Source organism: Mus caroli, chromosome 8, assembly GCF_900094665.2.
Source record: "Mus caroli chromosome 8, CAROLI_EIJ_v1.1, whole genome shotgun sequence".
NCBI classification, from domain to species: domain Eukaryota; kingdom Metazoa; phylum Chordata; class Mammalia; order Rodentia; family Muridae; genus Mus; species Mus caroli.
This window is the reverse complement of record NC_034577.1, coordinates 10,115,274-10,141,590: the sequence shown is the minus strand read 5'-3', so window position 1 is coordinate 10,141,590 and position 26,317 is coordinate 10,115,274. Positions and strand designations below refer to the sequence as shown.

At 50.3% G+C, this 26,317-nt stretch overlaps 1 protein-coding gene across 2 annotated transcripts in view; it reads left to right on the top strand.

Annotated features, from left to right (window-relative positions):
* Positions 1 to 784: 784 nt before the first annotated feature.
* Rasa3 (RAS p21 protein activator 3) overlaps positions 785 to 26,317 on the top strand; it is a 108,408-nt gene continuing 82,875 nt past the window's right edge. Inside the window, exon 1 of one of the 2 annotated variants that reach the window (XM_021170174.2) lies at positions 785 to 966. In XM_021170174.2, coding sequence (XP_021025833.1) covers positions 912 to 966 — 55 coding nt within the window. In that variant the 5' untranslated portion in view covers positions 785 to 911. Of the gene's footprint in view, positions 967 to 12,843; positions 12,920 to 26,317 lie in introns of those variants that run through there. The other variant, XM_029480822.1, reaches the window with a different exon arrangement.

Below are 26,317 nucleotides of genomic sequence, written 5' to 3'. Positions count from 1 at the left end.
ATCTGGGAGACACTTCTGTGACTACTATAAGGGACGAGTGACTAGAGCTCTTGGCCCTCTAGGAAAGCTGGGAGTTATGACAGCTGCAGGAAAAACTTAGTGGAGGGATCGGGGATAGGACCTCACAGTATCGCTGTAGAGACACAATTCTAAAGTTGCATACCAATCAAATTGCCAGTAAGCTCCAGGTTTGAAGGTTCTGGAATGCTAAATTCAAGGGCCGCGTTGAGGCTGCCCAAGCACACCACAGGGTAAGCAGGGTCTGCTTGCTGGGCACAGAGTCCACTTGACCTCACTTTGACAGCATTATCACCTTCTGATTTCTTCAGAGCGATCGGCAGGTGTCACTTTTCTCAGTCGCTGAAGCTGGGGCTAGAGGAAATCTTTTCCTTTCATACCTTTGTTTGAATATAGCTTTTTAGATTTTAAGTGCGAGTCGGTCTTACGGGACCTGGCGGTTAAAACACAGATCAATACTCACGACCTCTCTTTGTCCCAGGTCCAGAGAGACCAGACCAACCGGGGCTGTGAAGAGGGACCAGACCGCTTCAGGGGCACTCCAAGGCAAGTCCCTTCCGATCCCGCCTTAGAGTCCGCCTCCGCCTCCTTACAGACCCGACCAATGGAATGCAGTGTTTGACAGTAGGCGGAGTCGTACTACCCCACCCCTTGCAGAGCCTTAGCCAATGAAGATCGGGGCTCTGGCGGAGGAAGGCGCCCGCAGCCCCGCCCCCGAGCTCTGCCAATGGAAGGGCGCGAGGCGGTGCACCCGGGCAGAGCGCGGACCGCAGCGCGCGGGGCTCCGGGGGCATCCGCCGCTCGGCTCCGTCTGCGGGCTTCTTCCCCTGTCTTGTCCCGCTTCTGCGGCCGCGCTGCCGGGCCCTCGCGCGTTGGCGAGGTCGACAAGCAGCATGGCGGTGGAGGAAGAGGGACTGCGGGTCTTCCAGAGCGTGAGGATCAAGATTGGTGAGGACCGCGGTGGCGTGGGCAACTCCCCAGACCCCTGTTCTTGGTATCCGGCCCCGCTGGACCGGCTCCTCGTGTTTCCCCGCCTAGACTGCCCGGTTCTCCGTGGCATTGCGGGGGAGGCGGGACCTGTATTAGGGGGCGTCTGTTTGTGGGAGTGAGCGCGCGTGGTTGCCTGCGTGTGTCTGTGTGCGCAGCGCCGCTCCAGATCTCGGGCGCCTGACTTTACATGCACGAGCACGCGCGGATCCGTCTGGGTGCTCCCACTTCAGGGATCGGGTCTACTGATGTCAGTCTCCTGATGTCCTCTCCACAGTTGTGCGCAGCAACTTATTTCCCAAGGAGGGGGCGCCCCTTCACCCTTTCTCCTGCTGCAGGCTTTGAGGCCGTGCACGCGCGCGACCGTGTGTGTGTGTGTGTGTGTGTGTGTGTGTGTGTGTGTGTGGTGTGTCTGCGCGCTGCAGGCCTGGTGATGGAGCCACCAGCACCTCCCCCTCCTTTCATTGAGAACTGGCCGTGGGAGCTGTGGCTGGCAGGCCTGGCATTCAGGCTGCCCTGGACTGGTCCGGACTTCGGGACTTCGGCAGCAACGCTAGGAGCAGGGAGTGAAGTGGAACTGGAGAGATCTGGAAAGGACTTCCTGATTTTTTTTTTTTTTTTNANCNNGGNNTTTNNGNTTTNCCCCNTTNTTTTTTTTTTTTTTTTTTTTTTATCTTGTGAGTGATGTGTGAGTCTACTTCCTTACAGTGGTTTTCTGAAGTGACCGTTACACATCAAGTCATTAACACACTGGGCAGGGGCCAATTTTCTTGGAAGGAATTCTGGGTCCTAGTGCACCGTTCCTGTAGTCTTTTCCCTCTGAACTGCGCCCCACATTACTGGCTTGTTCCCATGTGAAAAGGCCCCTAGTGGGTGGCAACAGTCACAGCCTGGTGTCAGTTGTTGATGACATTCGATGCTGTCTGAAGAATGCCAGCTACTCGCAATCAGCGTGTTGCTTCCTGTCCTCTTTATTTTGCTTTTGAATCATCGCCCGAGACAGTTTGATCTTTGGTTCAGAAGCGCTGCAGAGAGCATGTGGTGTTTGGGCTGGAGCAGAGGGCACGGGAGGGATTTCTCTTGCTCTTATGCCTGGAATTGCTGTCAGTTTCCATCTGAGGAAAGGGGCTGCTTTCTGTCCTCTGTGGGCAAAGACTACTTGTGTGAGGGTGGCCAGCTTCAGTTTCCTTCAGCCAGATCCTCTGACCAAGTGAGTCCACCAGGCTCCAGGGGTGCTGTGCCCTTTTGCTCAAGGATCTGGGGAGGTTGCTGTGGAATACTGCTGGGGCAGAATCAGGTCAGTTGGTGACAAGGGTCCAAGACTTTCTTTCCCTTTCAGTACAGTGTGCTTGCTTCAGTCCTAGCATCGGCTACTGCGCACACAGGGAAAGGCTTTAGTTCCATTCAAACAAAGAGGATTTATTTTCCAGAATGACATAGTAAGTAAGACAGGAGGGAAGAAAAGACTCCAGTCTGTCTGCCGGAATCGGGTCTTCACTAGGGTAGCAGCAGAGGGTACAATTCAGAAGGTCCCTCCTCCGTTGCTAGACGTTGAATAAGGGTATGACTGGAGCCTTCATTGCCTCTGACTGCATAGGGGGATGGTAGCAGTGAGTGAGGTTGGGTAGAGGCGTCCCTGCCTTATCTTTCCCCATCATTTTTTCTCAAGGGTATTTACCTGCAGGGCTGCTCAAGAGGGGTGGCCCTGTGCTCTCCGGATGGTGTATGCAGGGAACATTGTAGCTCTGCAGATAGATCCTGCCCTCTCTGGATAGAGTATGCAGGGAACATAGCTCTGCAGATAGATCCTTCCTTCTGTGTCTGAGCACAGATGTGTGCTGGGTTCACCTTTTGGAATGCAGAAAACATCGGTAGCAACTGGATTGGGTTTGGTGTTTCTTGGCTGCCCTGCTTGTCTGATATCACTGGGGTCCCCAGGGAAATCCTATCAGAAGAACAGGACTCCTAGCCAGGTGGGTTAGGTAGCTGGGCTTCCAGTGTGCTTTATAAAAAAGCCTAGCAACAGAGGAGGGACCTCTTGGGTTTTCCTTTGCATTTCTGGTTTGTGGTCATATCACTCAATGATTTACATCTGCCCGAAGTGTCACTAGTCGTGACACTAGTTGACTTGAGGGCAGAAGTATTCACCCTTTCTGACCCTGATTTTCCTTCTCAGTTTTTGTCTCTGTCTGTCTGTCTCTGTCTCTCTCTCTCTCTCTCTCTCTCTCTCACACACACACACACACACACACATCACCAGAGTCACTCCTCTCTGAGCCTTGTCTCCAGGCATGATGGCTTCCAGCAAGCCTTCTGGTGACTTCCAGGCTGACCTAGATGAACCTCTTTCATGTCACATCCATTTCCCCATCTGAATAAAGCAAGAGTCCAAAGGGGTGGCTGCATCCAGAGGGAATACACAAGACTGTCATCTGTCCTAGTCATCACTCTTCCCCCACCCAGAGAAGTTCCCAAGAAGGAAAGAGAGACAATTGCCCCGAAAAGCTTACATGCAGATAAACACCATTACCACGGCTGTGGCTACGAACGCAGGGAAGGGGCTGATGTTATGAGGTCTGCCCTCTACTTGTTGGTTTTAGAACGGAAGGTAGTACTTGGTTTCACCAGAAATGAATCTCTCTGTTCTCCTTCCTCTTTCTCATTCCATCTACATTTTGCTCATACAGCAGACAAAGCCACATAAAAGCATCCTAGTAAGAATACTGAGCACCTCCAGTCTTGTCTTGAGGGATCTGTTGCTTCTCCTTTGAAAGTTGCGTGGTTATTTAGATGTGCTCTCCCATGCACTTAGAATTGTTAAGCATCTTTGGTAACAATTACTGCTTTGTTACAACCATCTTCAGCCGTCACATGGGACTGACCCACGCTTCCTTGAGGCTGCTGTATTGAGGAAGTGTGTAGCCCAACTCTCTAGAGCCAGTGCTGGCCTGTGATTGGGCGAATAGCTGTGGCCAGAGCTCATCTGCCCAGCAATGCTATTTTGGGCCTGGTGTTCCCTAGGGTTGCAATATAGCTTTACTTCCCAGTCGCGTTTTCCTTTCTCACAGTATTTATTATTTGTTTTTTAAAAAGTGCTCCCTTGATAAAAATGTTTAGTGCAAGAGCTAATTATCATCTGTCAAGTAATAAATAAAAATTTAAAATTCCGGCTTTGTATTCCCAGGCCAGAAATGCTCTCTTGCGCTGTCACAAACAGCCTTGCTCATTTTCTTTCCGTCGAGGTCTCTACTGAGCTCCCTAAACCCCCAGGAAGCCAGGCCCTGCATTCTGCTCTCCCCTGGACTCTTGGGTGACTCCGAACTTTCTGCCTGAATAGCCTAGCAGCCATTCTGCATCCTCACTGAGGCTCCATGTTCTGGCCCTAAAGTTAGAGTGTGACTGTGGAGAAGTACAGGGGCAAGCAGGGCATAAAAATGGTAGCTCCTTCCACTGAGCAGGGTTGGGTTGCTGTGGACCAGGGCTAGTTTCCTGCCTAGGTGTTCTCCCTAGGTGTTCTTCCCTGGTGCTCTCGCTCAGTGCTCTTCCTCAGTGCTGTCTGTCAGGGCTCTCCCTCAGTACTCTCCCTCAGTGCTGTCTGTCAGGGCTCTCCCTCAGTNTCAGTACTCTCCCTCAGTGCTGTCTGTCAGGGCTCTCCCTCAGTGCTGTCTGTCAGGGCTCTCCCTCAGTACTCTCCCTCAGTGCTGTCTGTCAGTGCTCTCCCTCCGTGCTGTCTGCCAGTGCTCTCCCTCAGTGCTGTCTGTCAGTGCTCTCCCTCAGTACTCTCCCTCAGTGCTGTCTGTCAGGGCTCTCCCTCAGTACTCTCCCTCTGTGCTGTCTGTCAGTGCTCTCCCTCAATGCCAGTGCTCTCCCTCAATGCTGTCCCTCAGTGCTCTCCCTCAGTGCTGTCCCTCAGAGCTCTCCCTCAGTGCTGTCTGTCAGTGTTCTCCCTCAGTGCTCTCCCTTAGTTCTCTCTCTTAGTGCTGTCTGTCAGTGCTGTCTGTCAGTTCTCTCCCTCGGTGCTGTGGTGCTGTCTGTCAGTCAGTGCTCTCCCTCAATGCTTTCTGTGAGAGCCTCCCTTGCCTTTCTGCTGACAACAAAATCTAACCAGAAGCAGGAGGAGCCAGTGAAATGAGGCTGTGCAGAAGTGAAATATGGCAACAACAGGGGCATGCCCGGCTGGTCAGTCGTGAGGAGGCAGCAGATGCCAAAGCCCCAGATTAAGGGCTGGAAGCTCAGGGCTCCAGTCAGCCCACTGAGCAAAGTCACCATCTCCACTGGCCACAGTGTATTGACACCAGGGCTGCTGTGGGTCACAGCAGGCCATGGACCTGCAGGGGGCGGGTGTGCTTCATGGGGCTAATACAGTCGTCATGGCTGGCCCATGCTGGGTTCCAAGAGAAGAGGTGTTTTGTGAGTCGTGACCACGGCCTTTGTGTATAGTAGTTTCTGGGTCTGGCTTCAAGAAGATGCCACGTGGGCCAAATGTGGTTATTGGCATGAGAGACTTTAGATTCTCTTGGGCTCTCTCATGCTAAATTTAACTTGGGTATTCCATTAACCGAGCTCAGCTCAGCTGCCTGTGGTATTTTTGACTGCCTGGGACTAATGTGCAGATCTAGGCTGTACCTGTGGAAGACATGAAGCTCAGGCTGGACCCTTCACCTCACTGAGGTGGGTGGGGCAGAGAATGCAGATCCCAAGGGAGGGCTTTGTGCATGTTTCTCTCATTAAAGGTTTTTTAAAAATACTATTTTGTGTGTGTGTTTTTGTGTTTTTGTGTGTTTGTGTGTGTGTGTGTGTGTGTGTGTGTACACATGCATGCCATACCTGCAGAGGGCAGAAGAGGGTATTGGATTTCTTAGAGATATTATTGCCTGCAGTTGTGAACTGCTCAGCAATACTGGAAACTGAACTCAGGTCCTCTGGGATAACTGCAAGTGCACTAAGCCTCCCAGCCTATCTCGTTATTTCTAAATTCTCACAACCTTGTGACATGGGTGTCCATGAAGGGAGAATGAATATGAATATATATATATATATATGTACAAGCATATCCAGCCCGTGTCACCCCTGAGCATTTCCTGTCAGCTCACAAGGCTAATTACTTAAACTATAATCTTAGATTTGATTGGTGGCTACTGGAGGGCTGAGGAGGAGCCTCGGAGGGAGGAGCAGCTGCTGTTGAGGGTGGGGGATGCAAGGGGCACGGGTCCTTGCTGTAGCTACCAGGGCTGAGCTGATTTCAGTGAAGGCTGACCAGCTCTGAAATTCACTGACCAATGGCTTCAGGACTTGATCTTTGAGGTGCTGTAAGATTGAATAAGAGAGACCATCTGAGGTGACACGCAGTAGCCCTAAAGTGAGGATCCGTGGCGGCCATTACCCGAAAGGCAGAAAATATTTTGATTTGATTCCCCGAAGCTGATTATGTATTTGAATGCATAAGCTATGCATGTGTACACACACTGAGGAATTTGCTGCAGTTGGCTGAGGGCAAGCCATGTTGACGTGTGATTATGAAAATATTTAGTATGATGCATAAATTCCACTTCCTGGTGGCTACCAGTGAAATGGAAGCTGACTTTGTTTGTGGAACGCAAAAAAATAAAAAATAAAATAAAATAAAAAAGGACATTTGCAAATGGCCTTTGAAGCCCAGGTGGCTGAATGACCTTGGAGATGGGCCGGCTGAATTTTAGGACCAGGGCTGCAGACAGCCAATGAAGAGAGGAAGTGATGGTTCCATTCTTGGACCCAGAAACTCAAGATAGGGTAGTGGCTGGTTCTTGATACCACTGCAGTTTTAGATGAAGTGACATTTATCTGAGTGGAGTGTGACGCTTCTGTGAACCCAGCTTACTGACAGCAGATACACTAGGGACTAGAGCATTGAGGACAGAGGCGGTGTTTCCTGTATAAGCTGAAGCTGTTGGTTCTGTTAATCTGTATGAGTTAGAGTGCGGCCTACGCAGTGCACAAAGAGAGGACTAGACTTGATTAGCAGATAGGCTAGCAGTATGAAGAGAGGTGACTTTGCCCTTGAAGAGAGGACGCCATGCATACATGGGTCCCAGCATCTCTCCCTGCCTCTGATATTGTGAGGCATTGGCTGGTAGTGCATATAAAACTGGGCACAGATGACTCGCCTGGAGGTTCCAACATGGCGAGTAGATGGAGCCTCCCAGCTCTGACAAGACGGTGATTGCGTACAGATGAGCTCTCTGCCCATCCCCGTAGCCAGCACTTAAATGAACAGATATAAAAAGTAGCTAGTTGAAAGGTTGGCATATCATGGGGCATCCACTGAGGGACAAGGGACGTTGTCTCTGGGCCAATTGAGCACCGTATCTTGTTGCCTGGGGTCCCGCTTTGGTGTCTCCTCATCGTGACGAGGCCATGAGGGGGTGACCCCACAGTAGTAAAGCTCTTCTTACGGTTGAAGACTGTTGCTCAGTATTCCAGTTGGGCTCTTGTTAAGAAAACAATTCACTTTCATATCTCAAAGCGGTTCAGAGCAAGGCTCTCCTTCCGTCCCCGAGTCAACTCTTGGGGTTTGCTCCGATGCCAAGCCTACCATGGCAGTGCCCCAGTAGCAGCCACTGCCCTTAGAGCTTTGAGGAGCTGAGGGCACACGGATACACACGGAGGATGGTTGTGGTCCTGCCAGGTGTTTCTCACGTCTTATCCAAGGCTCAGAGAAGCCAGAGAGCCTCCCACTCAGTTGTTCAATGCTGAGTATCTGCTTTACAGGGTCTGGGAGTCTTCATGATTGGCAAGGAGTGAACCCTGTGAACTTGCCCTGCAAACAAGAGTGGATAGCCTCCCAGTGGCATGCCCTTCCTTCTCAGTACCTTTTGTCAGCAGCCTTCATGGGGCTAGTCCGTGGAGAATAGTCTCCACTGTGACCAATACTGGCGTCAGCAGGTGGCATGGAGCAGAGAGAGAGAGCGCCGAGGAGTCGATGTCTGGGGTGACCATTTGCAAATCCTGCCCTGGCCAAGCAATGTCTTGTCCACTGGAAAGCTTCAGACCAACATCACAGAACATGACCACTAAGAGATGTCTCTCTTCTCAGCCTTGGCTTCCAGGGTGCTCGATCTTACCCTCTTACCCACTCTCTCCGCCTGCCCCGTGCCAGGAAAACCCATCTGGAGAAGAAAGCATGGCTTTGGCAAGCGGAAAGCGGGTGGAGCTCACAGTTCAGTTCAGGGAGAGGAGGTACCTCAGCCCCAAGACCCACGTCTCTCTGGGCATCTGCTCTGTTTTGGCTCTGGCTAACTTGGGATTTTCCAAGGCTGGGGTCAGACTGGGGCACAGGGCTTTTAGTCCAGGAACATGAGGTGCTTCCGGAAAATTCATCCGGGTAGGCCCCGAAGGTCCTGGTCAGCCTGCACTTTTGTCTTGAGGATGGGATGAAGACCGTGGAGGGGCTGGTTTTCCCACGGCCTTTGGGGTGAGGGCCGGGCTGGGGAATTCCAGACCCTCAGAGCTGCAGATGGCATACTTAGCCTCCTTGGGGAGTCTTGCTGAGCTGGCCTGAAGCCCTCCATGCAGGCAGACTGCTGCAGGATGGAATTCTGGGAAAGCACAGCCACCACATAGCCTGGAGAGGACGCCACCTCTTGTCCCTATGGCTTATTTCCAGTTCAGAGTCTGTAACAGATTTTCATCTGTGCAGCAGCCTCAGCCGGCTCCCTGAAGAGAGAACGCGGTTGTGCTTCACATCCCTTGAGCCAGGACCTAGACTGGGGTACGGGAAGAAGGAAGCAGGCTGCCAGCCTCCAGCCAGAAGGGACAGTGAAGATATCCATTCCCGAGTGTCAAGGCTGTCTCTTGACCATCAGATCAGTGAGGTTGTTGACCTGGGAACACACAATGGGGCACTTCCTCCACCCTGTAAAGTGGAGTCCTAGTGGCTGGAGCCGTGCCCCTGGGCTTGTGTCTCCTGACACTTGACACCACTGAGGTGGGAGGTGGGGATGGAGAACTGATCTGTATTCATGAGACCAGCATCCAGGTTAGCGCAAAGGGCCATTTTGAGGTGTCATCTTATGATATAGTTAGGACCCCATTTACATATGCATGTGTGTGTGTGCATGTGTTTATGTGTGTGTGTGGCCACCTGTAGGGCAGACCGGCATGCCCCAGTATGCACAGTGTAATAATTGTATTGAGGGTTTGGACACTCAGTCTGCTTTATGTTGGTTTATACTTTTCCCCCAGGATTCCTAACAAGAGTGAGTCCGACCTGGCACTATGACATTTGCAGAGTTTAAAGTAGTCCTTATTTTCACACAGTCCATTATTTTTCCTGTCACCTGCAATGGGCGGGGCTTTTCCACCTGTGGGCAGGGCTGAGAGCCCTTCCTAGATAGAGCTTGCCTCCCATACTATGTCTTTGATGTTTGGATGCACCTGCCAGTTCTTCCACTGCCCACACCGTGAGTTCTTTTCCCACAATTGTTTTGGGATTTTACATATTTTATATTTGTGTGGCACACTCATGTTTCTTCTTCTTCTTTTTTTTTTTAAGATTTATTTATTTATTACATGTAAGTACACTGTAGCTGTCTTCAGACACTCCAGAAGAGGGCGCCAGATCTCGTTACGGATGGTTGTGAGCCACCATGTGGTTGCTGGGATTAGAACTCTGGACCTTCGGAAGAGCAGTCGGGTGCTCTTACCCACTGAGCCATCTCTCCAGCCCCCACACTCATGTTTCTAGGCTCACAGCTTAGTGGGGTTTTTTGTTTTGGATTCCTTCTGTTGGTTTCTACTCTCTTATATGGTCTTTGGCGGGCAGGAGCCAAGACCCAATCTTCTAAGCAGCTTGCTCAGGAAGCCCTAGTGAGACCCGAGTAACTGTAGGGCAAGCCTGAATCCTTAGCTCTGTGAAGGAAGCCACGAGCAAGCCATGTCCAGGGATCCCAGGCAGATACGAGCCATAGCCTCTTGGTGAGAAGCAGGAAATGGTTGCCTGCAGATCGCTGGGTTTTGACAGTCATTTTGGGTGGTGCGTGGACAGTTTCTACCCATAGGTTGTTTCAGGCAGAGATGGTGCAGACTCCTGGGTCAGGTGGACTCTTAACTCTTAAGAAGATGAATGAAGGCCCAGCCTGGACACCCGGCCTCTTTGAGCTGTGCTGGACGCACAGGCCCCTGGCTATTTCTGGGCTGTAATTCTGCTGCAGCAGTTCCCTTGAGGAGTCCCGCAGGCAACATCTGAGACATTAGTGTGGCTGCCGCGCTCCCCAGCTGGTCCCATCCGTCTGGAATCTGTGACATTCCTTTTGCTCTTCATCACTTCCTGCTCCGGGCAGCCCTGCGTTCAGTGTTTGGAGAGAGCTGCTCAGTATTGGAACCCAAGAATGTGTTTATGCGTGTCCTGACTGGAAATGAAGGGTCACGTGGAAAGAAGGAAAAAAATTTCACTGTTTTTGCCTAGTGTCTTGATTCAAATTTTTGTTCATGAAGTATCTCTCATGATTTCTGTAGGGAGAGTTTTTCCTCCTTTCTGGGTCCCATAATTTTCTCCAGAGGACTAGAGGAGCATGTCAGGAGGGTTTGGCAGGCAGAGGACGCCCACAGGGTCTCATGCCCCGAGTCAAACACCCCTTGCTTATTTCTTGTGGCTGTCACTCTCAATAGTGTAGCTCACCCTGCCCTCCCAGGCCCAGCTCCCACTCCATGGAGGCCACCCACCTCAGGGCTGGACTATAGCATCTCTGTAGCTACCCTGCCCCTAGTGGTGTTGTGGACATAAGAACAGTTTGCTGTGGTTCTGTTGCTGATAGGCCGAGAGGGTCTGGAAACTTATGGGCTGGGCAGGGTCTCGAGGCAGATCAGCTGCTTTGGCTTGGGAATAGGATGAGCAGGGTTACAGTTGTAGCTTTCTATGTTTGGATTCTGGTGCGTTTCAGACTGCCTGGCTACCTAGGGAATGCAGAGCAGGTGTTGCCTGGGAAGGTTCTGACATCATCAGGAGGCTACCCACAAGCATCATGGTTTGAGCTCTGATTCCCGCTAAGATGCCTCCTCAGCGTGCATGGCCCTTGCCGTCAGGGCAAATGAAGAGTGTAGGGCAGCCCTTCTTCCAGAGTGGACATCAAAGAGAGGGTTCAGAGGGAGACCAAGAGGGCACGGGGGTGGGGAGGGGTGGTGGTGAAGTGGAAACTTCTAGTGTCTTTGGAAAGTTAGTTATGTCAAATGATGTTTTGCTGGGGCACACAGGTGAAAGGATGTCCTGCTACAGCACACATGGGAAAGAGTGTTTTCCTGAAGCAGTCACAGGTGAAAGATATTTGGCCATGGCAAACACGTGAAAGGACATTTGATGAAGGAGTATAAATAAGACCCATCGGCACAGGGAGAAGAGCACGGAGATTTGGTGTGCTCCACCCCAATATTCTTTGCTAAAGACACACATGCATTGGTTTGCCTTACATAGCATTGTTGAACTCAACTGGTGGTAACGCTGCCATTAAGAGAAGCTCACCCAAGAACTGCGTGCGAGGTTCCTGTTGCAGCTTGGTGCTTCTGAGGCCTCACCTTAGGCCGGTTGGCAAGCCTGGCAGTTTCTTCAGGATTGAACTACATCTGCCTGGTGTTTGCTTGCTGACAGGACTGGACGGCAGCTGTAGATTCTTGCTTGGTGTCTGCCTACCTAGAGGCCTGGTCTGGAGCTGTTAAGTCGTATTTGGTGTTTGCTCAAGGACAGAACTGCTGCCCAAGAAGATTAAGCTGGCCCCCCAGAGAACTATTGCTGAACTGGTCCATTTCCCCCATAGCCTAATAACTTTTCTCTCCCACTGCCTCTGCTGGGTGGGGCCTAGAGGAGAGGCTGAGCCCTTCCTTATTAAAAGTAGGTTGCAAAAATGTATGCCTACCATGGGGTTTCCCTAGGACCTTTGCCTCGCTGATCATAAGCTGATGTCTAGGGCCCTGTCATTCTTACCTGCTGGCTCTAAGGTGTCCTGTTAGCCCCAGCTTTGCTGCACATGGCTGAGAAAGCTATGGCTTCCATCAGGTCAGACTGAAAACCTGGAGGAGAGGGCTGTTTTGGTGTCTTGTGTATACTTGTCCTTTAGCACCTGTCGCCTTATTCCCACCCCAGGAGCAGTTCCACCTAATGCACAACAAAATTGGCGCTGCCCTCTGTGTCTCTGCTGAGTACCACCCCAGTGAGTTTGGAAGGAAGCGCATCCCGAGGGGAAGTCTTTCTCTGATGCAGGGGTTTTATCTGGGAATTTTACCCACCAATTTTCACTTGGTGATGGCTGGGACTCCTGATTGTTACATGGGCATCCATGGGGCCTGGGGTCCTGAGGTGAACAGCATGATGGGAGAAGACTGGTATGGGGACATTGTTGGATGTCTGGTGAGCACCAGAAATGTATCAGACTCCAGTCCTCCTCAGGAAGTGGAGTATCACATTACTGTCAGTCATATTTTGGGAGCAGGGAGCGAAGGTCTCTCTGCACACTGTGCTGGAGAAAAGACTCCAAATCTGTGTACTATGTAACTGACACTTTGCAGTCTTGGGGTGTGGACCCAAGTGAGAGAGGTGTGTGAAGTGTCCCAGCTGGGTGACCTTCGCGTGCTGCTGGATGGCGACCTTTGCATGTTACTTGAGCTTTCTGTGCCTTGGCTTCATATCACACAATGAGAATCCTAAGTGCTCCTTCCTAGTAGCATTGCAGACTGGATAGTTTGCGAAGTGCCACTTCCGTGTGGGCACAGAATAAGTTGAGCCCGATGTTGTCATTGCTCTCTTCTGGTTTCTTATCTCACCCAGGAGCCATGTGGGGGTTGGTGAGGGCCAGTGTCTGCTCAGGGTCACAGGACTACGGGTGAGCTGAGGCCTGGGCTGTGGGTAACCAGGCAAAAAGCTTCCTAAGAGTACAGAGTTTTCTTGGTGAGTGGGCACTGTGTGTGGGCTTGGGGTGGGAGGGTTAGGGATTTGTGAGCCCCCTCCCCCAAACCAGAACCTGTCCTGTCTGCCATGCAAATCCTCTGTGTCCTACATTAGCTGACCTTGTTCAGATACCTTCCATGGTGTGCTCTGACCTACCATGAAGTGCTAACCTCAATGTGGCCTTGTGTCTATGTGCAGTGTCCGTAGAGTGTCTGTTGCAGTGCAGAGGCAGGGTGTGGAGTTGTGCATCAGGCTGCTTTCCCAGTAGCTGTGACTGGACTCCTGGACACTGGTGAGGAAACAGTGGCAAGGATACTGAAGCTGAAGGAAGCACTTGAGTGCATGTAGCAGGTAGCACACAGCCACTTAGCATGCCTTTAGATTGATTTCCTGGACTAGCCTGTCGCCATCTCTATTATGTAGGCCGTCACACCAACAGATGCAGTGTGCTATGGTAAGAGTGTCCCTGAAGGCCTGTGTATCAGACGCATGATCTCTAGGTTGATGCACCAGGAGGACAGATCTTTAGCGAGTGGGGCACGGAGGATGCTAGGGCCCTGAGTCCCCTTTTCTTGGCCATTCTCGGCTAGGAGGCAAACAGCTCTGCTTCTTCACACGATCTATCCATGGTGTGCTAACACACACCCAATGTGCAGCAGGAACCTCCAGAATGGAGCAAAGTCAACCTCTCTGTAAGGCGAGGGACATGGAACACAGTTTATTTTGCAGAATTTCAGAGTGTTCTCAAGTTGAGCCTAGCGTAGAGCAGACCCTGCATGCCATATAGCCTATGTGGAAGGCAGGGTCAGCTCTCAGCACCGGGTCCCAACATAGCTTAGAGCAGACCCTGCATGCCATATAGCCTTTGTGGAAGGCAAGGCCGGCTTTCAAAACCGGGTCCTAGTGCTGCACTGAGGCTCTTGCCTGCTTTCTCGTTTTGGCAGTCTTGCCCCCAGCAAGGCTTACTTCAATGGCTCAACCAGGATACCCAGTGACACTCCTCCACAGGGGTACAAAGGCAACAGATACCTCAGTGCCCACAGACAGGAACACAGTGCCTTGGCCACCTACAGTGAAGGCTTCAGGGGATCTGAGGAGATTTGGAGTTTGCCAGACCTTGGCTCTGTGCACCACATAGCAGCCTGTCCCTGGAACTTGTCTTTCTTGCCCAGGCCTGTAGCTGCCCACAAAGACTGGGTGACCTGCTCATAACACTTCAACTCCAGAAATACCAGGAACCTCCCTGACTAGTGTCCCTAACTCTCCGGGGCAAACTGGGTCATTTTGTCATTGATGATTTTAGAAGTAGGGCTGCTGAGAAATTGACACGGGGGTGGGGCGTGGGAGGCAGTGTGTTCCATGTGGCTTAAAGGCCACAAGAATAAACTATTATATTTTTCAGGGTAAAATAAGGTCTGGGTTCATCACGGTCTTAGCAAGCAAATGGCCAGTTTTTAATGGGTGGTGTTCATGCGGGCTGTCAGAGCTGGGAAGTGCTGAGTCCTGGCCCCTTCCCTCTTACCCTCAAATGCATAAAACCCATATGTCCCTTAGCTCTTTCCAAGATAGTTTTGGACTCAAGTCTAATAAAGGAAACCTCAGGAAATCCAGAATAGAAAGCACATGGCTAGAGGAAGTTCATCTTAAGCTCCACAGATGAGTTAGTGGTTTGTCTTTCTAATAGTGCTACACACCAGTCAGGTCGCTGAAGTCAAGGGGTGTCTCACCCACTCAGGGAGCATCCACTTGGAGCCTGGAAATGCAGGTTAAGGGTTTATGGTGTTTAATGAGCTCATGGGTATCTGGCATCAACTATTTTTCTAAGCTGGGCCTGGGTCTGTCTCTCTCTCTCTCTCTCTCTCTCTCTCTCTCTCTCTCTTTTTCCCCTCGGCTTCTCAGCAGTGCGCCGCGCTCTGTGTTGCGTTAGTACCTCCTTTTCTTCATGAGCAGCAGCTTACAGGGACACCGCTGCTGGCATGCTTGCTTCCCAGGGTGTCTGCCTGTGGCTGGAGCCTGTGCAGTAGCCCCCCGGCCCGAGTCTCCACGCCTGGGTGCCAGTGCTTCCTGAAAGTGGAGTGAACAGCCTTGTAGGAGAACGCAGTGGAGGAAGGAGCCTGAGGTCATGGAGGTGATGGCTTTAGGACAAGTGACCACCAAGAATCATTCATGGGGCTGGTGAGCTGGCTCAGGGACAAGCGCACCCGCTGCTCTTCTGGAAGTCCTGTTCCCAGCACCCACATGGTAGCTGACAACCATCTCTAAAGGGGTCTGATGCTCTCTTCTGATGTGCAAATGGACATGCAGACAGAATGCTCCGACAATAAAAGAGAACACAAAAAGCATTGCTTGTATTCTGATTCCTGTCTGCTAGATAGTAGGGCCCAGTATCCTTGTCAGGCTGCCCCACTGTTGTAATGGGTCAGCTGTTACCATAGCCTGGCCACTTGGTGCTCTTAGGGCTTCATGGCATCCCTATGCCCCTCCAGTCTTCTGTCTTGCCCTGGACACCCTCCATCTCTCATTTCTTTTTGGAGTACGAGGAGAGATCCTACTCTTTTCCTGTAACACCTACAAAAGAGACCTGCTATTCTGGTTTGCATTGGAATGACCCCCAGTGGCTCAGTGACCCTCTAGAAACACATCTGTAGCTTGTCCCTGATGGCCGACTTACAGTTAAGGTGTTTGGAGGAGCTATGCAGTTAGAAGTTATTTGGGATAAAAGGCAGTGCCTGCCGGGGTTACATTGGCGTGGTACTCTGACAGGCTGGATGCTCTGTGGGTGGGAGGTGGCATTTCCTCTGTGAGAGCATCAGCCAGTATAACTCAGTTTGTGGTCCAGTGGTGGATGGCATCAGCAGGTGCTAGTCTTGGTGGTTCTTGCAGCCCTAACAATGATGGTGTCTGTATGCATGGTGAATACATACTCTTGGCTTGTGGCTTGATCCCCCTGTGCAGGTCCTGGTCTGGGCTAGAATTTCATCCATATGGATGAAAAACTCCTCAGGTGGTCCCCCACTCTCCAGCAAGCATGAGACAGACGCGGATGTGTTGAATTCAAGTGGTAATGCTTCTGTATAGACCCTCCCATGGCTGAGCAACCATTGCAAGCGCTATCTGTGTGGGCTGGGGACTGGGACACTAGGAGCCTGTGGCTCCTCAGCCTTACTGCTGTAGCGCCATGTAAGCAGACAGTATGTCACCGGGGAAGGGTGATGATGTCTGTGAAACCTTATTTATGGACACTGACATTTGGGTTGTATGTAATTTTCAGATGCTCTGAACTGTCTTTTTGATAAGGTTATTTTTGAACTCTAAAAGCCATGTCTGGAGAGATGGCTCAGTCAAAAAAGTGCCTGCCGGGGCTGGAGAGATGGCTCAGCGGTTAAGAGCGCTGATTGCTCTTCCAAAGGTCCTGAGTTCAAACCCCAGCAACCACATGGTGGCTTACAACCATCCATAATGAGATCTGATGCCCTCTTCTGGGTTTCTGAAGACAGCTACAGTGTATTTACATATAATAAATAAATCTTAAAAAAAAAATGCCTGCCATGCAAGTATAAGGGCTGGAGCTTAGCACCCAGGGGAAGTCTGGACACGAGAGCAGGGATACTCAGTCCTACATGGGATGTCTCCATCCTCTGTTCACGGCTCAGGGAACCCCATGGAAGAGACGGTGGAAAGAGCCATTGAGGATGGAGGACATCAAGGAAACAAGGCCTTCTGCACACACCAGGACATGTGCGCACGCGCGCGCGCACACACAAACACACACACACACATACACACGAACACACAGAGTCTGTGGCAGCATGCACAGGGCCTGCACAAGACCAAGCCAGATGGGGTCCTAGAACTGAGAGGAGAGGTAGGCACAAGCCCCACCCACAATCCAGAAGCAACCACCAATTGATAGCTGCTCACAAAGGAAGAATTCGTTTTCCCCCATGGAGTCCTATTGAGTATACAGTGTATAAACCGCACTTAAAGGCAGACCCCATACCCAGCAGATGGCCGACACCTAACAAACTTGATGGTAGTTTTGGAGGAATTTTGTTGTTATTTTGTTTTTATTTTTGTTTGTCTTACAGTGCTTTGCCTTTTTCTTTTTACCTTAGAGACCTTTTGCTTATCTACTATGTATGGTTCCCTATTCAGTTTGCATGGGTGTGAGTGTGTGTGTGTGTGTGTGTGTGTGTGTGTGTGTGTCTGTGTGTCTGTGTCTCAATGTCCACGTATATGACAAGTGCTTTTTCTTTGACTTTTCTCCTGTTTTGTTTCCTGTAATAATAATAATTTATTAATTAATAATAATTTATCTTATGATTTTAGGTGCCCCTTTGTATTTCAGTGAGAGAGAGGGGGAAGGAAGGGCTATGGATTTGGATGGATGAGGAACTGGGGAGGATCTGGGAGGAGTAGGGAGGGGAAACCATGATCAGCGTATAGTGTATGAAAAAAAATCTATTTTTAATTAAAAAAAAAAAAGATAACGTCCGGGCACCGTAGGCCACATCTGTCATCCTGGTGCTGGCTGAAGGAAGACCTCTGGGCTCACTGATGGGTTCCAGGTTCAGTGAGAGACACCGTCTCATGACATGATGTGGCAGGGACTGAGGAAGATGCCTGGTGTTGACTTTAGTCCTCCACATGCATGCACATACATGATTAGGCATACCCATTCTCTCTCTCTCTCTCTCTCTCTCTCACACACACACACACACACACACACACGAATGTTTACCCTCCACACACATACACAAACAAATGAAAAAAGCCATTTTTATGTTGCTTTGGCAAAGACAGTACTTGACTTGGGGCTTCTGTCTGTCTTGCCAACCCCAGCACTAGAGTCTAGATGTAGGGCAGCCTGTGACCTGAGGGTGGGGGCCCTGGACTCCATGCTTCTCAGCCCCCGATTCTCCAGGATCTGGGCCACTGGTTTCTGCTTTCATGTTGGATTCAGGTCGTTTCTTTTTCTTGACTCACTAATATTTCTGGTTAGAGAAGGAATGTTGTTCCTCGGTTCACATTTAGACCATGGCTAACGGGAGGCCACTCAGTGTCTTGTGATCATGAGAGTCTGGCTTAAGGGCTTGTACCCTGCCCTGACATAGGCCTCTGCTCTCTCAGAGTCTAAACTTTTTTTTTTTTTTTGGTTTTTCGAGACAGGGTTTCTCTGTATAGCCCTGGCTGTCCTGGAACTCACTTTGTAGACCAGGCTGGCCTCGAACTCAGAAATCCGCCTGCCTCTGCCTCCCAAGTGCTGGGATTAAAGGCGTGTGCCACCACGCCCGGCTGAGTCTAAACTTTTTAAGGGAAGGTTCCATGCCCTGTTCTATAAGCTTTGGGACCCGGTTGCCCTTAGCTATGCCGTGAAAGCAAAACTTGGAAAATCAAAGGATTAGGGAAAAACCAGAAGCAGGGGGCAAACAATTCTGTGAAGTATGTCGGCTGGAGTTCTTGCTGCAGAAAAGTTGTGAGCCAGAAGCATGAAGATTCTTGGGCTAGTAGGAGGTGAAGCTGTTTATTTCAGTCTGGTTAAGAGGTGGGCAGCCCTGGTATAAACTCTTTGCTACTATGGTGTAAGCTCCTTGCCACGTCACCAGTATGTGGTATGTGAAGCCACCACCCACTTCTTTGCTTTCATCTTTTAGGGGTAAGTCACATGGCTCCTGAGACTGAGTGTGCTTAGCAGAGCTCAGCTTGTGAGACATGGATGATTGTGAGATAGAGTTATTGCAAAGCATGCTCAGGCCTTCCCAGAGAGGACTGTTCCTCTTTAGTACTGGAGTGAGCTGGTGGTTCCCGGGCAGGGCCAATGCTAGACAACATACTCCGCTTGGCCTCGCCTCTCCTCGCCTTATGCTGCGCGTGTTGCTTGCTGTCTTGATGCTTGCAGGGCAGAAGGCTTACAAAGCAGGTAGAGTCATGCAGGGATGTCCCTGTGAGGGTGCCATGATAGCAACCTCAGGGAGGACTCAAGTCCCCTTGCCTAACATCAGAACTACCGGAGACCCCCAAACAGCCCCGGAGACCCCCAAACAGCCCCAGAGCAGAATCAACTCACCATATCCCTGAGCTGGGCTGGGTCGACTTCCATTGAGAACTTTTGGAAAGCTGATGAGGGATCAGGTGGGAGGGGGAAGGGGGGAGAAGCAAAGTGTGTTTCTTTCCTCAGGTTCTACCCTGAGTCCTCCCTCAGTCCTACCCCAGGCAACTGTTGCTCTAGGTCTTTGCTGGACGTCTATGTATGTATATGGGGCCACAATGGTAGGTGAGGTTTGCATGATCACTGTAGAAAGTTTAGGGGAAGGCAGAGAAGCAAAGTTAAAAAAGCATAGAGCTGTAGTTCCACACTGGGGTGCCTTGTGCCTAGAAGCCTAACACTTTCTTTTGGAGCACCGGGCATTGTTTGTGGGTGTCTGAGAGCTGGGGTGTGTTCACTGGGTGGTTTGAGCCCCACTTACGGAGGTTGTCTTGTGCATTTCCAAGTTAAGCATAGATGATGTCCCCAGCTTGTGTTGAGGGAAGACCCTCTTATCTAAGCACCTTCTAAATGCATGTGTGACCTAGCTACATGCTGACCTTGCATGTGGCCAGGAAGGTACTTGCAGAGATCTAAGGCCCTGTTACTGTTCAGACAAGGACCTGCCAGGGTTTGTTTTTGGTTTTTGGTGGGCAAAGGATGAGTAAGAAGTTGTTGCATCCTTCAGTTCGTTTCTTACTTTGTCACACTGGCTGCGGGCCATAAGAGCCGTTTGGGTCATCGGCCTAGTTGCCTGTATCCCTACATCCTCCTAGCCATAGGAAGGTGAAATTGGAGTTTGTAAGCCAGCCTGGTGTCTGCTGGTTTTATTGTGTTATTCTCTGCCTTGGATGGCAAGTGTGTGGAACACTGACTAAAATTGAGCTTTCAAACCTCTGTTGATGTCTCTGATCCTGGGCCAGGTAGGTAAAGGAAGGAAAGGTTCCTGCTGCTATTGGAGTGTTCCTTCTGCTTATGACACCTCTCCCCCCAAATAAAGCCTCTTGGGCTACTCTAGCTCTAGGCTTTGAGAGAGCTCACGGTGTAGGTATGGGCTGCATATCAAACCACACTGCACCATCACCAAGCCAAAGTCTTGAGACCCTGGGAGCCTGTTTGTCAGAGTGAAGAAATCCTTTGTCCTGGAACTTAGAGTTTTACTAATGTTGCTTCCTTGGGAAACTCTTGGGATTCCGACTTAACCTAAGGTTACCACAGTTGGAGTTGGATGTAGGGGAGGTCTTTGTGACCCAGAACGTCTGTACCTTGGTACCCCAATACCCTGAGTCCATTATTTTGCATTGGGTTGGGGGATATCTGCCTAGGCTCCTGGCTTTGCCACCCTGGGACATTGCCCTGTTATACTGGGTAGTCGTTGTGTAGAGCCCAGAGGACCAGAGCTTTGCAGGAAGGCCATCCTGAGCACAAACAAGGTGCCTCTGTGTTGCCCAAGAGCTGAAATGTAAAAGGAGATAGTCTACCCTCTTGAAGTGACCCTTGACTCTGGTGCTGGCCGGAGGGATGCATAGCCCATTCCAGTCTTGCAAACCTACATTGTTGAAAGTCTGCTAGCTGTAGTTGGAAAGTGGAGGGCAGCAAGGTTGTTCATTTCATGCACAGTATGTCCCTGGAGACCTAAGCAAGCAAGCAAGCAAGCAAGCAAGCAAGCAAGCAAGCAAGCAAGCAAGCAAGCAGAGTTGGTCTACTTAACTGTTGGGAAAACTGAGGCTTGGAGCAGCTCCTATCTGTTCTGAGCTTGGTCTTCTATCTTGGGATGAGGGTCCTTCGACGATACAGGCCTCTGTTTCCAAGGACCCAGAACGGTCCTGTCAGAAAGGACAACTGTAATGTGAGCCCTTCTGCAATGGCCACTGACCCAGCCTACGTTGCTGAGACCTGTTAACATCGACTGGCTTATACTGGCTTTTGCTGCTTCTATCATAGGCTTTTTACCTTCTGAGCTGACTGGGTGCTATGGATGGTGATGGGGGGTGGAAGGGAGAGATGTTCTTTAAAATGGGGCCCGGAGCCCACCTGAAAAGGCATATAACAGAATGCCAAGGAAACCGTCCAGAGCCTCACACTGGGTATGGGGAGGAGGAGGGGAGAGAAGACACGCACCACCCTCTCCTCCAGCAGGTTGACAGGTGAGAAGATCAGATTCCACAGCCTATGCAACAGGTAAGATGCAGGAAAACCCTTCTACACCGGGACACCTTTGACAGAGCACGGTGTCTGCCGCTGTGAGCCCCACGTAACCATGGCACTGTCTCCTTATACATACTGACTTCTCTGCCCTCTGCCTTTCTTTTTGCCTGGGCTTGGTGGGATTTGAGGTCCTTGGTCAGGTCTGGAGCCCCAGACCTTCTTAGATGGACTGGTGGACGTCCGAGCTGGGGTTTCCTGTTCAGTTGATTGTAATTCACAGAAGAGTAAGGTCACTTGCTGGTTGGACAGTAGATGACAGTCTCCACTGGGCAAAGGCTCCGGTTCTGCGAGCTAAAAATAGAACCGGTGTCGGGGAGAGAATCATTTCGAGAAGGATTGAGATGAAGATGAAACCCCAGGGAGCAAGATTCAGGGCGAAATGGTTCTGTTGGCGCAGAGCTGGAGAAGATGGCCACCCGTGGGCTGCGGGACTCTTCTTTAATCAAGCAGTGTACAGTTAGGTAGATGTGATTACCTTAAATTGCAGTGTAGTGAAGAACACTCTAAATCTTGATTATTAGTTCTGTTTAAATGTTAAAAAAATGTTGAGAACCTTTTTTTTTTTTTTAAAAAAGATTTTGTTTTCATTTCCTGTGCATGCATGTCTGTGCACCACGTGAATACATTGCCCTTCGAGGCCAGGAGAAAATATCAGATATCGAGGAACTAGAGTTATAGACAGTTGTTAATCACATTGTGGGTGCTGAGAATCAGCCTGGTCCTCTGGAAGAGCCAGTGTTATTAACCATGGAGCCATCTTGCCAGTTCAATTGTTTGGACTCGTGCTGATTCTGATTGGAAGTTGGGTCTTATAGCCAGAAGCTCTGAAAGGTGACACAGTTGCTCTGAAAGGTGGACTTTGTGTTTTGCACACTGTCTTGGGATGTACCTGTGGTCAGTTTTTCACGTTGGACATAGGGGTCAGGCTTCCTGATGGGCAGGAAGTGATGCAGGAATATACCACAGTGGGTTCGGAATCCCCTTGATGGTTAAGAAGGTATTTTAATTACCTGAGAGATTGGGGTGGGCTTAATAAAGGGGGTGGCTTCATTACCTAGTTACCTTAAAAAAGGAATTACATGCTAGCTCACTCACACTGTATGAACTTTTCTATATTATTAAAGGTTACATTGTAGGGAAAAACAACAACAACAATAAAATTGGCAAGCCACCAGAGTGTCCCGAATAGCCCCAGAAACGTGGGAGAAAGTTTATTAACAGGGGAGCAAACTAGAAAGCTGAGCTGTCACTCAGGAGCCTTACCATCTTGGAATAAAAAAAAATTGGAAAACAAAATGTGCTTCTACTGAACACACAGAGACTCGACTCTTGTTGTTGTTCCATAGGCAGTGCAGTAAGACAATCACTTCCATAGATGGCACTTACACAGCTAATACAGCAAGTCACCCAGGGAGATTTAACATGCAGATGAAAACATGCATAGGCTACATATAAATATGGCACCATTTTCTTTAAGGGACTTGAGCATCCATCTCTGGAGGGATACTGGGACCAGTCCCCATGGATGCTGAGAGGACTGCATGTAAGAATTTAAATGTCTGTATGACAAGATGCTGGTAGCTGCAGATTGGAGTAGACCCTTACCCACAAGCAGCAGACATCTCTACAAAGTAGCACCAAGGCCCACGGGAACACAAAATGCAAACGGTGCTGCCTGTCATCTTGCCCACCCACACTTCCGCACACAATCAGGGAGCTGTAGTTACAGCAGGGAGCCAAGGGCTTTCTCTCCTCAGACGCCCCACCCTTTGAGGGCTCAAGCTAGTGAGCATATGAACTCTGGCCCAGGGTTGCACTGCATCTGTGTGTGAGCTCCTGTGTGCCTATGTGGAGAGGGACGCTGTAAGGAGATCAGTAGTGACGGTCCCCCCAGCATCAGTAGGTTTGTAGACAGCGGTTTCCAGCACAGCATGAGGTAGGAGCCTCTGGAGAGATGGGAGGAACAGCAAGAGCAAAAGCCAGGTGGACAGGTCACGTACTGTCTCTGGACAAGTCATGCCATGCCTTATGTCAGCCCCGTACCTTAAAGTGGATTGTTAGTCCATAGCTAGGACCATGGGGGGTAGCCTTCTCAGTAAAGCAGAGGGTGGGAAGCTAGTTTAGCACAGTGTGATAAAACTTCAGTAAAAGTAGGCTGGGCATGGTGCGGCATGCCATTAATCCCAGCACCGGGGAGTTAGAGACAGGCTAAATCCTATGAATTCAAGGCTAGCCTGGTCTACATAGTGAGTTGTGAGCTAGCCAAGGGTATATAGGGAGACCCTATCTGAAAACAGACAAACACCTGACTTTAGTAAAAGCTCAGAGCACCCTTCCCGTCCATCCATAAATACATTTGTGCCTTGTATGGTTGTATGCTCAGAGAGACAGTATTCAGAGCCACACGTGTCCACACTGTATGATCTGCTTGGTCATTTAGGTGTAGGGCGAGGTAAAGGAGATTCTGTACTGAGGCTTATGTGGTACTTACATATGTATCTTCAAAATATATATTGAATAATTACATTGACATGTAATTAAAAGTCTTGAAATACAGGAAAATTGTTTTTGTAAGATTTAATTTTGGACCCACACCAGCATGCATTGGGCTGGATCTGACCAGTGGTAGTGTGAGCCTCTCAGGACGTTAAGTGCAGTTCTTTCTTGAGTTTTCAATGTGGATGATACAGCATCCCTGCCTTCCAGGAGGCCATGGCCTGTGGCCTCTGTCCACCGTCACTGGGTTTCCTTGCTTGGCCTAGTCATCAGCACAGAGTGGGCTCAGGCGGCGTGCCCAAAGTGATTACAGAGTGAGTGGGAACTGCCTCGTTCTCTGTCCTTTGTGGGGAACCACAAATCCAAGCTTGAGCCAGCCCTGCCCCTTCTGAAGTCTTGGGGATGATTTTGGAGTAGGAGGAAACATACAATTAGAACGTTGGCTTTCTTTCCCAGATTGTATTTCACATGTGTGTTCTTCTGGGATGGTCTTCTGCCCTTGTCTCCTAATGTCTGAAACCCCATCGAAACAGTGGGTGGCTCTTACTGAAGTGGTGATCACAGAGCCTGCATGGGCCTGGGCTAGGTTTTCTGCATACATGCTATGGTTGTTCAGCTTGGGTGTCTGTGGGACTCCTAACGTGGGAGTCGGGAGTATCTCTGACTCTTTTGCTTGCCCATCGGACCCTTCTCCTCCCCCAACTGGGTTGCCTCGTCCAGCCTTGATGAGGGTTTGTGTCTAGTCTTATTGTATCTTCTTATGCTGTGTTTGTTGATATCCCCGGAAGGGCTGCTCTTTTCTGAAGGGAAATGGAGGAGGAGCGAATCTGGGGGAGAGGGGAGGTGGGGGACTGGGAGGAGTGGAGGGGGGTGGGGCTGTGGTTGGAATATGTGGGAGGGGAAAAAAAAACCCCAGTGGCTTTTTATAGAACAGATTGGCCATGTGTCTTCCCTCCAGCCTCAGCTTCCTCTGGGACCATATCTGCCGCAAGTCCTCATCTTGTCCCAGAAACCCAGAGAGATGGCTCTCTGTACCACCCAGAACCAGTGCAGGCTGCTTGGGGCTTTCCTGAGAAGAGGGGCCTGAGGGGGTGGGGTGGGGGGATGTTCGAGCAAGGTTCTGACGAGATATCCTATTCTGATGAGGTTCCGGCTGGACCTGTCAACCTGGGGCAGCACTGGGCTCGCTTGGTGGATCATAGGAACTGGTGAAGGCTGAGAGTCAAATAGCACAGAAGCAGCCTTGGGTGAGGAGCCCTTTGCCCAGAGCTCTCTGGAGCCTGGCTTTTCATGCTGCTGGTTGCTCGAAGGTTCAGCTCCATCACAGGGTCAATGACTGCTGGGCAGCTCTAGCCCCCAACTTGTTTCCCAGAGACCGGATCATTATCGGGGGACAAGGTGAGGAAACACCTCCCTGCTCAGCAGTCTCAGAGCTTTCCCCGGGGCCAGAGTCTGCTAAGCTGAAGTGTGTAGAAAAGCAAGCTCTGGCTCCAGCTCCCTCCTTGGTTTCTCCCAACACTGGCTGGGTTTCTTCTCAGCCTTCAAATAGGACACGTTTAAGAGGCCATGTAGAAGCAAGTTAATATTTTGACCCTATTCTTTAGCAGTAGTACACCAAAGTTGTAAATGATCATGTTTAGTATAGAAAATAGCATGTTACAGGATGCAGAAAGCCATGCCCTCTCCAAGGGCCAGAAGGAGCAGGGCCAGGGAGAAGCCTGACCCCGGGCTGATCTCCAGTCCTCTAGAGGTGGATGGTCTGGGGTTGGGGAGTAAGCCTAGTTGGTAGAGTGCATTGTTAGCATGTTTGAAGCTATGTGTTCTAACCCTAGCATTACATAAACCATGTGTGGTGGTTCCTGACTGCAGTCTGACTCTGGGAGACCGAGGCAGGAATACCAGGAGTTCAAGGCCATCCCCAGTCAGTTCCAAGGCAGCCTGGGATACATGAGCCCCCAGCTGGAGGAGAAAATTCAGTATGAGAAGGCTGAGAGAGAAGGGGCAATGCTGGATGGGAAGGTTGGGCAGAGAGCACAGTCCGTAGAAGACTGGTCATGTAAGCATGAGGACACAAGTTCAGTTCCCAGAGCCCTTGTATGAAGTTGAGCATGGTGCCTTGTGCTTCTGATTCCAGCTCTGGGGAGGCAGAGACGAGGAGATCCCTGGGGATCACTAGTCAGCCACATTAGCCTCATCAGTAGACCCCAGGTCCCAGCGATGGCTCCTGAGGAGCAACAACGGAGATCAGCCATGTGCCTTCACAAGCATGTGTGCATGCATGCTCAAACGAGCACACACTCTCGCACTTGCACACACAAACACGCACAGATGTACACACACTCACAGACACACACACACACACACACACACACACTTGGAGGGGTGTTGGGGAATCTAATAAGAAGATTAAACCAGAGTTAAGATGTATGCATATCCTCCGACTCTTCTCAATGCCTACCTTCCTTACTCTAACAGACTAAAGAGAAACTATGCTCAGGTGTGTGAGTCTGGTCTCCAGCCTGATAACCCTTGCTCCTTCTAATGCACATAACAATGCAGAAACCTGCTGGATTTTGTTAAGAGAGTTTAAAAAAAAAAAAACAAAAAAACCTTGGAAATTTGCTTTAGTCAACAGTGCTTTGGTCAAGTGGAGTTGGCTTGAGTGTGAA